Source organism: Tachysurus fulvidraco, chromosome 1, assembly GCF_022655615.1.
Source record: "Tachysurus fulvidraco isolate hzauxx_2018 chromosome 1, HZAU_PFXX_2.0, whole genome shotgun sequence".
NCBI lineage: Eukaryota > Metazoa > Chordata > Actinopteri > Siluriformes > Bagridae > Tachysurus > Tachysurus fulvidraco.
This window is the reverse complement of record NC_062518.1, coordinates 24,740,565-24,756,908: the sequence shown is the minus strand read 5'-3', so window position 1 is coordinate 24,756,908 and position 16,344 is coordinate 24,740,565. Positions and strand designations below refer to the sequence as shown.

General features: G+C 39.5%; 1 protein-coding gene across 3 annotated transcripts in view; it reads right to left on the bottom strand.

The window, feature by feature from the left end:
• Positions 1–7,152, bottom strand: part of pappa2 (pappalysin 2) — a 52,370-nt gene extending 45,218 nt beyond the window's left edge. The window contains exons 1-3 of one of the 3 annotated variants that reach the window (XM_047818308.1): positions 7,023–7,152; positions 5,329–6,939; positions 3,296–4,355 (exon numbers count right to left, since the gene is read on the bottom strand). In XM_047818308.1, coding sequence (XP_047674264.1) covers positions 3,296–4,355; positions 5,329–6,229 — 1,961 coding nt within the window. In that variant the 5' untranslated portion in view covers positions 6,230–6,939; positions 7,023–7,152. Of the gene's footprint in view, positions 1–3,295; positions 4,356–5,328 lie in introns of all 3 variants that reach the window. The other 2 variants (XM_047818312.1, XM_027132834.2) reach the window with 2 other exon arrangements.
• Positions 7,153–16,344: the final 9,192 nt, after the last annotated feature.

The window sequence follows — 16,344 nt, the reverse complement described above, 5'->3', positions numbered from 1 at the left end:
AGAAAAACATGAGGCCAAGACCTCTGGTATAATGTGTTTTGGAGAGATGAGTCTAAAATGTAATTATTTGGGCACCATAACACATGTATGTAACATGGAGGTGGAACCTAAGGGGTAACTCTCTTAAGTCCTTAGCTCTGTGTTTTCCTATGTAGCTCTGTCTTTGTTCTGTAAAGCACCATGGTCCTGGAGAAACGTGGTCTCATTTCACTATGTACTGTGTCAGTTATACTGTATATGATTGAAATGAAAATATAAAGCTTCTTGACCTCTTGACTTGACTGAAAGTGTTGTGGATTAGGGATGCTTTGCTGCAGCAGGACCTGGCCAGCTCACCATCATAAATTTCACTATGAATTCTACATTGTATCAGGAGGTCCTTGAGGAACATGTGAGACCATCTGTCAAAAAAACTTAAGCCGAAGCACAACTGGACCTTGAAACATGACAATGACCAATAAAAATAGTAAAGAACGGAGAATTGTGTAACGGACAAGTCAAAGTCCAGATCTAAATCCTATTGAGATCCTATGTGGTGATTTGAAATGGACTGTGCATGCAAGAATCCCATCAAGCTGAAAGAATTCTGCATTGAAGAGAGGGGGAAACGTTCTTTTAGTCAAGTAGATGGCTACAAGAAACGTCTCATTGAGGTTATGTCATCCAAAAGGGGGAAACACTGGCTATTAGGGAATAGGGTTTGCTAACTTTTGCCTCAGATCAAGTACTAATTTTGTTGATTTCTTTTTTTAATAAGTAATAACAAAGTGATATTTTTTGTTTGCATGCAATTACATCACTTTCATCTACAGGTATAAATTAAAACAAGATCAGAAATTCACATGTTAACATATCTTAATAAAGAAGTGAATATTTAATAGAGTGTCCAATTTTTTTCACATAACTGTATTTCTGTCTCACACAAGGTGTTCCTGAGTTGGGCTCTAGTATCCAAGTTTCACGAATGAATTAAAAGATAGATTAGCAAAAGGATTATTTATATAGTAGCATACTATATGCCTTCAGCACTACATAACATTACTTTCTCTCAAATGTCCAAATGAATATTCATTCATTTTCTACCGCTTATCCGAACTTCTCGGGTCACGGGGAGCCTGTGCCTATCTCAGGCATCATTGGGCATCAAGGCAGGATACACCCTGGACGGAGTGCCAACCCATCGCAGGGCACACACACACTCTCATTCACTCACACACTCACACACTACAGACAATTTAGAGATGCCAGTCAACCTACTATGCATGTCTTTGGACCTGGGGAGGAAACCGGAGTACCTGGAGGAAACCCCTGAGGTATGGGGAGAACATGCAAACTCCACACACACAAGGTGGAGGTGGGTATCGAACCCCCAATCCTGGAAGTCTGAGGCAGACGTGCTAACCACTAAGCCACCATGCCCCCAAACACCCCCACCCCACCCACCCCACCCCCAATAAATAGGATCCTCTTTTATTCTCATTTCATATCAGAGCACTAGCCAAATCTCTTGCAGTTTCCTAGAAAACTTATGTTCCTATAGACAACTTATGTGTATAACGACAGCCTCTGACACAAGGTCACAGCCAGATGGAGAAACCTGGACATGTAACATGCCCAGCAGTATGATATAACTGCAGACTTCTGAATAAGAAAATTATATCAAATCAAATTTGCCATCAAAATGTCATCTCGCTATTAACGATTCTGACTGTTGCACTATTCCAAAATAGTGAAGCAAGTTCTGGAATTGTTGCTTCCATATCAACATGAGTGTAAACCACTTTTCTGTCCTGTTATTTCACTCTCTCCTCTCTTTTTCATTCCATTTCATGTTATTTCATTCTCTCCTGGTCTCAGAGAGTCTGCTCTTGACTTTTGCTTAAGACCTGCTTTTGTCATCTTTTAAAGTGTCCCAATAAAAAACAAGCAACAAAATATTTTTCAGACCACCATCACTCAAGCTCCATTACTTGCAGTGGGAATTCTGCTGGAACAGATACTGTAGGCGCCCTCAGAAGTAGAACTCTTTGCCTGAAGTTCTTTATGAAACAAAAATATAAAAGTGCAACAGACCATAAAACTGCAACAACTGGCTGCTGAGCCTCAAGACCCCATGGCATGGCACCACATTCCGAGTATGCGCTACTACAACACCCTACATCACCGATGACATGTCATCCAGAAGAATATTTACGATTTAAAGATATCTGAAAGTGGTGATATTTACATTTGATGTTAGCCTGAGAATAAGAGATGGGAAATGTTCATAGATAATACTCTATAATAACGTATAAATAACTTAGGCCCGTGCCTTATATTGCTGTGCTGTTGTTTTACATATGCATTTTATGAACTCAAAGTGATAATCAAAACCAAAGGGTAATCGCACAGTGCATTTGTTTAATTTCCGTCAAATTACCATAACAGCTGAAGTATTTCTACCTATATCGGTTCTCTTGAAAAAAGGGAAGATATCATGGAAAGACATCACACAGGTTAAACACATGCCAAATCAAAAAAGAAAAAGGGGTTGAGATTTCTGATTTGTTGTTTTGCAATATTAAATCATATCCTTTGGATTCGATCCACATCCATGTTTTTCATGCTTTTAAACCAGTTCCAGAATTTCACATTTGTATGCTTTGCTTTTTGTGTAATACAAAGTATTCTGACAGTTACAAAAACACTATCAGTGTTCTCTTATGACAAGACACATTTACTTTACTTTAAATGCTAAGCCTTTGCAGACCCAAGCACTGGATCAGCAAGTCAAAAACTATTTTTTTTTTTAAATGAAGACATTTCTCATTTAGTCTCTTCCTCTTTTTTGTTAATTCCAACAGTAAATGAAACTCTATTCTTCAACCCAACCCACGCCACAGAGAAAACACAGATGATGCTGTGGAACATGTACAAGTACAGATGGACTGGCTTCAGCTTAAACCTGCCTTGACCCTTCCTCTTGCTGGTCACATCTATCTATATTTAAGTTTTAGTTTGTATTCTAATTACATTTTTCTGCACTGCTAAGCTGCATTTCTTGTTTTTAGTCCTAGCATCTGTAATTGTTGTAACTAGCTTGTGGATAGAAACATTCTGTAGTTCAGTCTACAGGATGTGCCTTTGTTTTTCTATGATTTCAGAAAAAGCCTGAATTAAGCAACTCAGAAAAGTACCTCAAATTACCCCTGAGTACCGTTTACAATAAGGCATAAAGTTTTAACCATGTTAAAATATTTTGTATTTAGTTTTAGATTTATGTCTGTACGTATATATGAAAAGGACTGACATTTACCTTTCAGGTGACTCAGGGTCAAAGCATGTTCTTGTGACATCAGTGACATCTGGATCACAGCAGTCACCATCATCGTAGTCGTAGTGGATGATGTTGCACTCAGGTTGACACACCCCATCGCCCCTCATCCAGCTGTAGCAGGTGCTTGGCCTCAGACAGTCACCTCCATCATGGCCTGTGAGTGGGTGGTCACACTCCCGGTCACAGTGGCGATCTCCCACTTTAGTAACATGGCAGTTGCTGAGCACAAGGCGTCGCCGTAGTGATGAATTGTAGACGTTAATTATGCTGAGCTCAAGTGTCAGGTTGTATGGTCCAAAAGCCTCTTCCAGTGCCTGCTTCTGGGAAATAATCTGCTGCTCTGACACAGTGGGACTGCTACCATCGTCATTGCATATATTAACCACACGGTATTGTAGCGTTTTAGCAGCCCGCAACTCCCAGTTCTGGTTGTAGCTCAAAATAACATCTGGATTGTCACAAACAGTCACCCCGCAAGGAGGAGGCAGGAAAGGTGAAATAAGTTCCTGCTCTGGTGCTGGTAATACTACAATGGCCGGGTGTTGGCGGTCTTTGTATGTCACCCATTGTTCCTCCATCATAGAAAAGTCAGCCCAGAGTTCTAGGAGGGGTTTCTGTTTCTTTAAACGCCACTCATCACTTTTAAAAAGCTCGTTCCTACTGCGGGCATGATCCCACAGGACAACACCTCCTAGATAACCTCGAAAGCCTTGTTCAGTGCTAGAGAGGTTACCACCCAACAAAAATGTCCGACAGCTCTTGATAAAAGGGCTGTACAGATCACCAGACTGCTGTGTGCTCTCTCTAACCTTGGCACCATCTATAAATAGAGCCATCCGGTGGCCATCATACCTGGCAACCACATGACTCCAGGCACCTGGCTGGTAGTGCTGATGTCCAGGAAGAGTGGTGGATCTTCGGGCACGGTCTGAACGAAGAGTAAAAAAGAAGCGGCTATCTTTTTTCCCCATGGGTTTGACAGTCCGGATGCCAACAGACCACCCTTTCTCACTGTGGCTGGAGCAGTTGTCAAACACACCTTTATAAAGAAAAATGTATGCATAATATTTTAGTATATTTCAAAGGCTTGTCCGTTGCCTGTGCTTTTAAAATTATGATTTTAAAAGCACAGGCATTATGATAGGCTGAAGAGTTTAAATGAACTGAACAAAGTCACTGCTATTCCCAGCTGCAATTTGTAAGGAGCAGTCTGGCCTCCAGATGTTCATGTAGAAGGACAGAAAAAGGTCAGGGAACCCCTTCACTCACCCCACACACTCTCACATGAACTCAGACACTGTGTATGCTGTGAATGGTGTAAAAAGAAAGCTGACAAATCTGAACAACATATCATAAAGGGCCAAGACACATAAAAGCCAAAAGGTTTCCGTCATTCAGACATTTGGCTTGCATTAAACGTTCATGTGTGCCACATTAATTTAATTCTACCTGTCTAATTTATCCACAGGTCTTCACATAATATGTTTAAACATAAAAGGTACACTTATGTAAATACTCGGAGATTAATCTGTCTTTCGTTGTCTGTTTTTCACAAAAATGTGTTTTTCCCTCTAGAGGACAGGGTGATCTATTACACCTGGACCTGCTGCTTTTGTGTTTGCATGTATGGTTGGTTGTGTCTTGATATAAACTGAAAATACATGTATGGCTTTGCTGGGGGAAAAAATGTTCCCAAGAATTTATACTTTTTTTTTATCCAGTAATCACACAGAGTATTATTTAGGATCAAGTACAATTGCAATAATGGTTCATTTTCAGTAATTTAATAATTACATCAATGTCTAGAGCTACTTAGAAACTCCAGCCTAAATTCTAAAAAGTTTCTGCTGTTTTGCGAATCATCTGTACAACAACGTGAAGTGAAGATGTTGGCTATATTTATATAAGCTCACCTTATATACACAAATGAACTATTTTAATTATTTATTATTACATTTATTAATACATTTTAATTTTAATTTTTTATTTTTAATTCAACACATGGTACAAACCTGCTATAAGGACCTGATTGTTCAAGCCTCCCTCAGGCTTGACCCATAGTTCTAGCGTGAAGCTGGAGCGAGGAAGCTCAACTCCGGCTGCTGGATTCACTTTCAGCTGCTCACTCTGGCTAAAATACAGTGCCGTCATCCACTTCGGTGGGATATTTTGGATCTTGGCATGTATCAATTCTGCAGCCAGTCTGTTTTTTCCCTCCACATCCCCAGAGTCATCCTCATTCCCTTCCCCTAAATGCTTGTTCCCTTCACTGGTGAACTTTACAGGGCTTCGACGCACTCTTCTTGCTTCTCTCCTTTTCATCCATGTCAAAGGGCTTTGGAGTTCTGCCATGTCTGATGCTGATTTAGAGGTTTCACTGCTTGAATCTGTCATTTTCATTGAGGAATATTTTGCAGAGTTGTCAACATTTGAGGAATCCAGTGCTTCTTTCAGTTTTGAATGTATCTTCTGGTTAGACCTATGTGGCAAACCAACAACATTTTTTTCTTGGCTGCCACTGTCCCGTGATCCAGGATTAGATGATAACTGCACTCCATGTGCTATAAGTAGTGAGTTATCGGCATGTGTTTTTTGTTCCTCACTTTCATCACACATTCCAGGGACACTGCTTCTGTCAGAACTGCGTTCACCTGAGCCGAAGCCTGTGTTCAGCACTGATTTCAGATAGATTCCTGGCACGCGGGTATATTTCCCTGGCATGCCTGCTAAAAGATAGTGTCGGGCTGCAGGGACATTAAGGCTGACTGAGCCACACTGCTCTTCTGCAGCCTGTTTCTTGGCCTCTTTCAGCACCAGATTCTGCTTATAATACCGAACAGGGTCGGAGAGCGCTGTCTTTAGCAGCAATGTGTGGACTATTAACAGAATGACGGTCAGTAGTCTGATAAGCATTGTGACATTAATTCTCCTGCATAATCAATAATCATAATCTGGAATGATCAGTTTTAGAAAAAAAAAAAGAATAATATGCAGTCAACTCTACTAAATGATTACTAAATGATGTGTCACCCAAAACATTTGACCAGAAAACTGATTAAATAGGAGAGTGAATATGAATTAAAATGCACTCAAAGCATTTCCAATGGATTATCTTCTCTAACACGTATATTCACGATTAAGTAATGTATGTAAAGGTCTAGATTTGGATAGAATTTTGGATAAAAAATTTGTTCTGGGATCAGTGCATCATGTCGTATTATAACATTTGGTTACAGCCATCAACAGAAAACAAAAACACCTCACGCGCAATACGCGCGCAGAATGTCACCTGTCACGCGCAGCATCCCTCACTGTGTTACAGCCCTAAAACAAACACCACCGCTCGTGCAAGCAGAAAAAAACCAAAAAACAAGGATGCTTTGTTATCAGAAGTCTAATGTTAGGGTTCGTTCCAGCGTCTTCACTATACCAAGGTGAACCAAAAAGTATCTTGATGTTTCATTTGACCGCAGACTAAAAAAAAAAGTAAAAGCTCTGACCATCAATACAATTGTTTTATTAAACAGGTCGGTTTCCAGCGCTCGAGGACGCAGTAACTAGTCTGTTGTCATCATTTATCTCTCTTCAGCTGGTGCCGAGTGACACGCGCGTGATTCTCAGCCCTTAGAGAGAGAAAAAAAAACCTTCGACTTTGAAAATATAAATGATGAGTTTTCCAAAGACAATAATATCCTTCTGAGGATACCTGGGATTGTGCGTCTTTGCCCTGCGTATTCCTCCTGTTCCCACTCCTGTAGCCGAGCTCTCCTTCAGGTTTTCCCCCCGTGAAGCTCAAACTCACGCGCTTATTAGGTTTTATCCGTTTCCACCGGTGTGACGTCACACAGAGACGCCCCCTCCTCACCCGAGCACCCACCCATGTCTCGCACTTTCACTCAGGAAAACGCGCGCGCCTTCAACACTCATTCCAGCATGACATCTTCTGTCTCTGTACTGATCTCACAAAAGACACACCACATCTGTTTGACATGTGAAAAGGGAAGCAGTGTTGATATACTGCCTGTGGAGAGAAAAACAAATGTCTAAAAACATATTGCAAAACCTTATGCATCACCTGCATCAATGCACTGTAGCTGTGTGCTGGGTTTTTCTAGCAGAAGTGGGTGAATATGAGATGCCTCATGCAGACCAAGACCAACCTTAGTCAGCAGGCCCTAACCTGCACATTCAACCTAAACACTTTACCAAGGCCCATGTTTAAGACTTAATATTAATAAATCCGAATATTCCTCAATAACTGTAATATACTATATTTTCCTATTATAATAAACGTGTTTGAAATACCATTTTTGTTATTGCTGAATTTAATTAGGTCAATTCTGCAGAGAAATGATCAGAGTGATCTTGATTTGAAACTGAAGTATAATTTAATAAATGGCACACATCTACAATGTAAATAATGAATATACCTTAATGGTTATGCTTTTTTTTTTCTTATAACATACTATATGAGCTGCTATTTGAATAATTTTTCAAAGTGTTTTGTTTTTTGTTTATCTTGTTGTAAGTGAAAAAAAATCCACAAGAACATTAACTGTGGAATAAATATTAATAGGAATTTTAGGAAGCATTTATCCTACAAATCGTTGATGGTGATTCGGTTAAATTTACAATACCACTGATATGAAGATGGCTGTACCTACACAAATACCATCCAATAACAAATGTAAACTGGGCTAATACAGTCAAAATACTCAGAAGCATCATTTCAAAAAATAGTGGAGATGTTATCCTATTTGACAATTGACAGGCTATGTTGGGATTTTTCTATGGTGATTCTGGAAAGGGCAGTTTTGAGTAATTAAAGACATAAATAAAATGGAACTAATTTCGTAAACCAATTTTCAAAAAGAGAACAGAAACAGAAACAGTGTCGACGCTCACTGGCAAACAAATAGCCTTTACAAAATTCAAACAATAAAATTCCCTTAGTTGATTAAACTGAACATATCTGACATAATATTGACACTGTTTACCAGGCTTCATTTGTGAGAAAAAAGCTAGCAACATTTTATGCAATTAATGTTATCTTATGGATGATAATTACACTCTAAAGACTCAAACTCAAAATCACAAAAGACACAAATCACATCCTTTCTAACAAGTGAAAGGACTGCAAACTAAGTAATAAAAATATTACAGTGTTCATTTGTATTATTTACATTCAAAAGGATTTTGAATGAGGGGGGCACGGTGGCATAGTGGGTAGCACGTTCGCCTCACACCTCCAGGGCCGGGGTTCGATTCCCGCCTCCGCATTGTGTGTGCGCGGAGTTTGCATGTTCTCCTCCTGCCTCGGGGGTTTCCTCTGGGTACTCCGGTTTCCTCCCTCGGTCCAAAGACATGCATGGTAGGTTGATTGGCATCTCTGGAAAATTGTCCGTAGTGTGTGTGTGCCCTGCGATGGGTTGGCACTCCGTCTAGGGTGTATCCTGCCTTGATGCCCGATGACGCCACAGGCTCCCCGTGACCCGAGAAGTTCAGATAAGCGGTAGAAGTGAGTGAGAGAGGGGATTTTGAATGTAAACTCATTTGAATGTAAATAATCAGTATTTTCACAGAAGAGGTAACATTAGTGTTATATTTGTCCTATAAACTGCTCCTCTCCCATTTATTAACAAAATGTTCATGGAGCAAGACGAAGTGGTGAATCTTGCCTGAGTTCAAATATTTTAGCGCTTTTAGCACTTTTAGTCGATTTTAGCACTTTTAAAATTTTCAAACTTCATGTCCAACAATGTCTTCCCAGCTACAGTATGTGAAGCACTGAACACTCGATGCCCGATGATTGCACAGTATCTTGACCAAGTTAATGGAACTTCAGCCACACTTTCCCCTATGGACATCTACCACTGAAAATACTACATTTAAATGCATTAAACAGTTTTAAGATATAAATGTATATTTATAAGTATGGAAGTACTTTATGGAAGATTTTATCAGTAAACAAATCCTCAAACTCATACTATCAGTCTGTTGGGAAGGTTAATACATTATTATTAAAAAAATATTTCTTTATGTTTAAATAACTAAGATCTTATTAAAGTATTTAGTAAAGATGTAGGTCCTAATACGGTTTCAGAATTGTACTAATTGTTGATGATAATGATACAGACTAAGACTCTTTCCCTAAAGAGTCATTGGACATACAGCATTTACTCTGAGGTGTAAAGCTACTTACATATGCAACACACTACGTTATACAGTAAGAGCAGCCTGGTTGTTCTTGTTCAATCAGCAGCATTACCATGTTTTACTCACTGAAACATGGTAACGCTGAAAATGTCCATACATTAAACAAACAAAAGGGAACCAAAAGCATCAGAGAATACTTTGTGTAAGGTGGTAGAGGGGGCAGAGTGCTGTATCTGAGCCTTGGATGTGTGAGATGATGTTTCCCCATTATTATTCATACAGTATGTTATAAATGTTCTGCCTGTTTTTACATGCCAGTTTAACAGTAGATAAACTGATAAACTGATCTAGAATTAAACATGATATCCACATTTAGGATTACATTGGAACTAGTTCTGCAGCTGTTTAATTTTCATAAATATCACAAGATTTTGCCCCTACCGGTTTTGTCAGGCTCATTTTGCAAGCTTGGGGCACCTGTAAGTTACAGTTGGGGCCCCTTCAGGGGCAGAAAAGACTTCAGCCAGTGGGAGGTATGAATTTTGCAACCAACCCAAGAATCTACCTACTAAACATTCAACTTTTTTAAGGCCATTGAGGTCTAGCTGCAACTTTGTGAAAGAAAAAAGAAAAAAAAAGTGAATGGTAGCTTCCAGACCCCACCCCCAAAAGTAAAGGAGCTCAAAGAGATTATCCTGCATTTGTGGCCACACAATGGCAATCCATTTTGAAGTGACCATTAAATAGAAAGAAAGAAAGAAAGAAAGAAAGAAAGAAAGAAAGAAAGAAAGAAAGAAAGAAAGAAAGAAAGAAAGAAAGAAAGAAAGAGTCTTCAGTTACTTAAGTAAAAGTGTGAAAAAGTGGGCGCAGGGTAACTGACTTGTGACAGGGCACCTAATGTGTGTTTTTAATTAAACTCACCAACCACTTTATTAAGAACACCTGTACACCTGCTCAGTTATGCAAACACTTTTGCAAGCACAAACACTTCCACGTTCAATTAGGCATGACTGCTGTGTTCCTGCTTCATTCACAACACTCTTAATTACAGAATTATACAGTCAGTGACCGCAAGAGCCCCTGAAGATCATTGACTGTTCATTTGGTGCACAGTGGTTTGGCAGCTTAGTGCATTTGCCTCACACCTCCAAGATTGGAGGTTTGTGTGCATGGAGTCTGCTTGTTCTCCCCTTAACTTCAGGGGGGTTCCACCTGGTACTCGTGTGTGTGTGTGTGTGTGTGTGTGTGTGTGTGTGTGTGTGTGTGTGTGTGTGTGTGTGTGTGTGTGTGTGTGTGTGTGTGTGTGTGCTTGTGCGCCCCATCAAGGGTGTCCCCTGCCTTGTAAGCTCCAGCTTCTTTGTGACCCTATGCAGGATAATCAGTACAACATAATTATATATGAAGAAGTCAAGTCAAGATCATCATGAATGAATTAGTATTAATCATAATGTATTTAGCTGATCATTTTTTAAATGTCTGACAGAGACCTTTATATGGGTGGAAATAGTGAAATGGTATATATATATATATATATATATAATCTTGAATTTTTTATTCTGTTAACTCTTTTTCTTTTATTATTTCTATGTTTACCTTCTGCTCTATGTTTATGTTCTGTAAAGCTGCTTTGAGACAATGTCTATTGTAAATAGCGCTATACAAATAAACTTGAATAGAATTGAATTATCTTTGAAAATATTCTGTCTAAAATACCTTACAGCACACTCTAATTTTATTATTAACTAAATGTAAGCAGTGCTACCATAAATGCAAGAAAAGCATGCCTTCAAATGAGAAATGTGTCATAGCCCAGAGGGCAAATAGACCGTAATTCAATCTTACAAGCCTGACATGAGTGCAAAGCAATAAAGTATGCAGATATAGATTTAAAGCTTGTGTTAGTGATGACATTGAAACTGCTGCCAGAAGGTTGAGGGCTTAAGCCCCAGCACTGGTAAGTTGCTTGTGTGAGGGCCATTGAGTGAGGCCCTTTATCTGCTCCAGGGATGTTGTACCATGGCTGACCTTGTTCTTTGCCTTGTGAATAGGTGCAGAGTCAGCATGGAAGAGACTAGTACCATCACGATAAAAATGTTTTCCACCAGGATAAAGGTGATCAGTCAAAAATAACTTTCTATTGATTAGCAGTGACAATGTCAGAAAAAACACCCCAGAGAATTACAGTGAGCATATACAACAGCTACCAGGGTTACATCCTGTAATTGTCGTGGATAAACATTTTTGAATTTTTTTTCTTCTCTCTAGGAGATTATTGGAAGTTCCTTACCGTCTAGACCCCACAGCAACCTCTGCAGGCTGCTCTGCATATCACTGAAACATAAAGAAATACAGAAAGATACAGAATACAGAAAATTCTTTTCTGACAGAATAAAGAGCAACTCCAGCAATCTTCATCATGAATTTCAGACAATTACACGTTTACTTTGCTATCACTATATTTAATTGTCTCCTCAAATACAGTTATAATGATTGTACATTTTGAGCTGCTAAACTGTAACGCATTATTATTTTTCCAACTGAATATGCTATTCACTTTTTCATATAATCAACTCATCTAAAAATCTATTTCCTGATTCTATTAGAATAACAAATTTATATTAGAAACATGTACTTGGAAAATGTAACAAAAAATAGTAACATAATAATAAGTTTGAACTCAATCATGTTTATTTGTTGACTCACATGTCCCAGTCTGGACTCCTGTTGTTTCCAGTTTCTCTCATGTTGTCCTGTTTTTTCCTTTTCTTGTGTTCTCTCCTGTCTATTGTGTGTGTGTCTGGGTGTAGCACTTCACTTCGCACCTCTCTGCGATGGAATCATAAAAACACACCTGGTCTCAATCAGCTCTCCAAACAACAGCGTATGTAAACCCCAGTTCTGTAGCCATGGATCACCAGATTGTTCTGGCTTCTAGTGCAGTAACTCCTCCGGTTGACTACCACACGAACACAGGCCTCAACAAGTGCACCCTATTACATTCTCTTCCCACACACTCTTATCCATGTTGCCTTCAATAAAACCTGTCTAACCCCCTTCATAGTTCATTCACAGGGCCTGTGTTCTGCATTGGCGGACCCTTTAATCTTGTGAAAATAACAGCATCTTTACACCCCAAAAAAGGCTAAATTAATAAGTATATCTGAGTATAGTGTAAGACAATGTTATTGATGAACCGAATTAACCATGTTTAAAACATTTTTTGTATTCCACGTTGGCAATATTTTTGGTAGCCTTCTTTGACAATTCATGTGTAATAGAATATTTATTTTAAAGAATTGAATTAATAGTTCACAATTCAAATCATATGTTACTAAAATCGTTAGACACTTTTACTGTTGTTCAACTGACTCACAGAGTGCAGTTCAGAATGTTATTAAAAATGGCAAAAATATCCAAAGAGTGAAGCAGTGACAAAATCAGGGATAGGCAAAAGGTCAGGCAACCAGCAAAGAGCAATGTAGAGACAATCCAAAATACAAGGAACCAAGGTTTGGTATTTATCAGTGGATTCCAGCATTCACATGAATGAAGATCCTCACCAGACTGGGTGGTATGAATCAGTGCACCGTGGGGCATGGAGAGGTAGTCTGAACTAATGAATCAATTTTTCAAGTGATTATGTTAGCAAAGCAGGAGAAGGAGAAGATGGGTTTGGGGGTTGGATCTTTATTGGTGATGGGATACATATTTGACAGGAAATCAGCTTTAGTGTGAAGTTGATGCAGGACAAAAACAGACCCCAGTAGGTTAGGCAAGAGTTTAACTGCTTAATTTTGAATGGTCTGTGAAGATCATGAACAAATGGTTTGCTCCCTCTAACCGGTGGTGCCACTCCTCCAATGAGTGTTCCACTACAAGCATTTATCAATTTAGAATGTCACAGTTCATTTCTGCTGTGGAAAGCTTGATAGAAAAGATTGTTAGCCACAGAGTGGAGCTTTTGTTTGTCTCCGAACGCCTAGAAAAGCACTTCTCCCACCCCAGACTGTGAGGCATGATGACCCTCCACCACAAGGGTTTGGATGATTCAAAGTGACTGAGCATGGTGGTGAGGATGGTTTAAAGTCTCTTGTAGGCCACATCAACTTCAACATTCCATGCCAATGGTTTAGGTCCCATCTTCAGCAGAGACATGAAGGCAGAGGTGATAGGAGTAAAGCTCCGTATAAACCTTTGTTCGCAGATGGCAAACCCCAGAAATCTTTAAAGCTCTTACAGTATTGGGCGTTAGCTATTCTGTGAATACTAGCACCTTAGCTTGGTCCATGGATAACCCTCCAGGGCCAATTATTTATAATAGGAAATAGGTGGGAACATAAAACTCATTTATTTCATATTTAATGTAGAGCTGACTGCTGAGGAGTTGGATAGATGTTGCTTGATGTGCTGGCATTGGTCTCAAGAAACAGGACAATGTATGCAATGACAAACCTCCTTACGTGAGGGACCAGAATACTGAGGGAGCCCATATGGAATGTTACATTACTCAAAGTGATATATATTTATCTCAGACTTGACATGAAAGAGGTTATATGTGAAGTAGTCTGTGACCTATTATGTGGTTATATGTGAAGTAGTCTGTGACCTATTATGTGGATTATGTGCGGACATGTTTGTAGTTCAGGGTGTGTTCAGGAAAGCCGAGTTCTTTGTGGATTTACATTTACATTTACTTTGTGGATTTACATTTACATCTACAGCATTTTGCAGATGCCCTTATACAGAGCGAAGTGCTTTTAAGTGTCTATAATTGAATGCATTAACTCTGGTTCACTAGGTTACAGACGAAGATACCATGAGCCTAAAACTCTGTTCAAAGATTTTTTTTTAAATACATACATACAACAAACAGGGGAGAAATTGTTAGTTCAAGTATTTCATGAAGAAGTGAGTCTTCAACCGTCATTTAAAGATAGCCAGTGACTCAGCTGTCTGGACCCCTAGGGGAAGTTCATTCCACCATCTTGGTGCCAAAACAAAAAATAGTCTTGTTGTATACTTACTGCTTACCCTGGGAGATAGTGGGACCAGTCAAACAGTGCTGGTAGCTCTGAGGCTGCGAATTGCAGTGCGAGAAGTGATGAGGGCTTTGAGGTAAGAGGGAGGTAGTCCATTTTTGGCATTGTAGGCACCAGTGTTTTGTGTCTGAAGCCAGTGGAGGGAGTCCAGCAGCAGGGTGGTATTTGTGAGCTTAGGCAGGTTAAAAACAAGTCATGCAGCTGCATTTCAGATCATTTGTAAAGGATAAATTGCATTCATACTTAGACCAGACAGCAGTGAGTTGCAGTAGTCCAGTCTTGAGATGACAAGAGACTGAACAAGTACCCGAGCAGCCTTTGTGGACAGAAATGTGCAAATTCATCTAATGTTGTAGAGAAGAAACCGACATGAGTGTGTCACACTAGCAACATGCATGGAAAATGACAGTTGATTGTCCATGGTTACCCCAAGGTTGCGAGCTATGGCTGAAGGGGACAGACGATTGTTATGCAGGGATATTGCAAGATCATGACCTGGGGATGAATCACCTGGGATGATCAGCAGCTCAGTTTTGCTAGAATTGAGCTTCAACTGATGAGCCATCATTCATGATGATATGTCTGCCAGACATGCTGAGATCCGAACCGAAGCGGTGGTGTCTGAGGGCGGGAAAGAGAAGATAAGTTGAGTATCATCAGCATAGCAGTAGCCCTGTGGGACACAGTGGAGAGTCTGAAGCAGATGTCACTCCCCTCCATGTTACTTGATATAAGACCTTCCAGGTAGGAAGCAAACCATTCCCATACTGATCTGCAAATTCCAAGACTCTTGAGGGTGGACACTTGTGGCTGTCTCTGTCAAAAGTACTGCTTTAAAGCCAGACTGGTTAGGATCTTTGAGACTGTTCTGTGAGAGATAGACAGACGGTTGATTATAGACAATGCGTTTAGAAAGAGAAGTGAGAAGTGATAGCAGTCTGTAGTTACTGATGTCTGATGGATCCAGAGCAGGTTTCTTCAGGATGTGAATAACCCTTGCTCTCTTGAAGGTACTTGGTAAATGACCAGATTTAAGAGGTCCATTGATAATCGTGGTGATGAAGGGCAGAAGGTCTTCTGAGACGGTCTGGAGCATAGTGGAAGGGAGTGGATACAACGGGCAGGTGGTAGGACTGCAAGACCGTATTCACACCTGCACACATCTCAAAAAAACATAAGCAATAGTCTTTCAAGATCAAGCTCATTGATGAGTTATGTGATGCCTACAGCAGAAGGAAATGGGGGCAAGTATTGGTCAGAGAGACAAATGCAGAGCATAATATTCATTCAGCCAGATTCTAAGTTACAAGTGATTTTGTGTTGTATGCAACAGGGTAGCTGCAGAGCAAAAAGGGGCCACTTGAAGAATACTTTTTGATTCTAAACACATATTGCATTATAAGGTTCATATATGGCTCTTGCTTTCAAGAAATTTCACAAACGATCTAAAATACTATTTTTGTAGAGTGACTGGCACATTGATTTGTTTTAGGTATGGCGCTCAGTTAAAATTATTGAACTAATGAAAGATGATTTATTCATCACGTAACATATCATATAATACCAATGTGTACTCATACATTCACACTTTTTGAACATGCAGAACTCCACACAGACAGTAACCTGGAGACCTGGTGCTGTAAGGCAGCAATGCTACCCTCTGCACCAATATGCAGCCATGTTACTAATTATTATGTTTTTATATAATAGATTCAGCATGTTGCATTCAGTCTGCTTCATATCTCTCTTTTTATTTGTAATACATAATTAAATAATTATTTTCAATCAATTTACTAAACATACAAAATGTAATTAAATGACAATTCTGACATA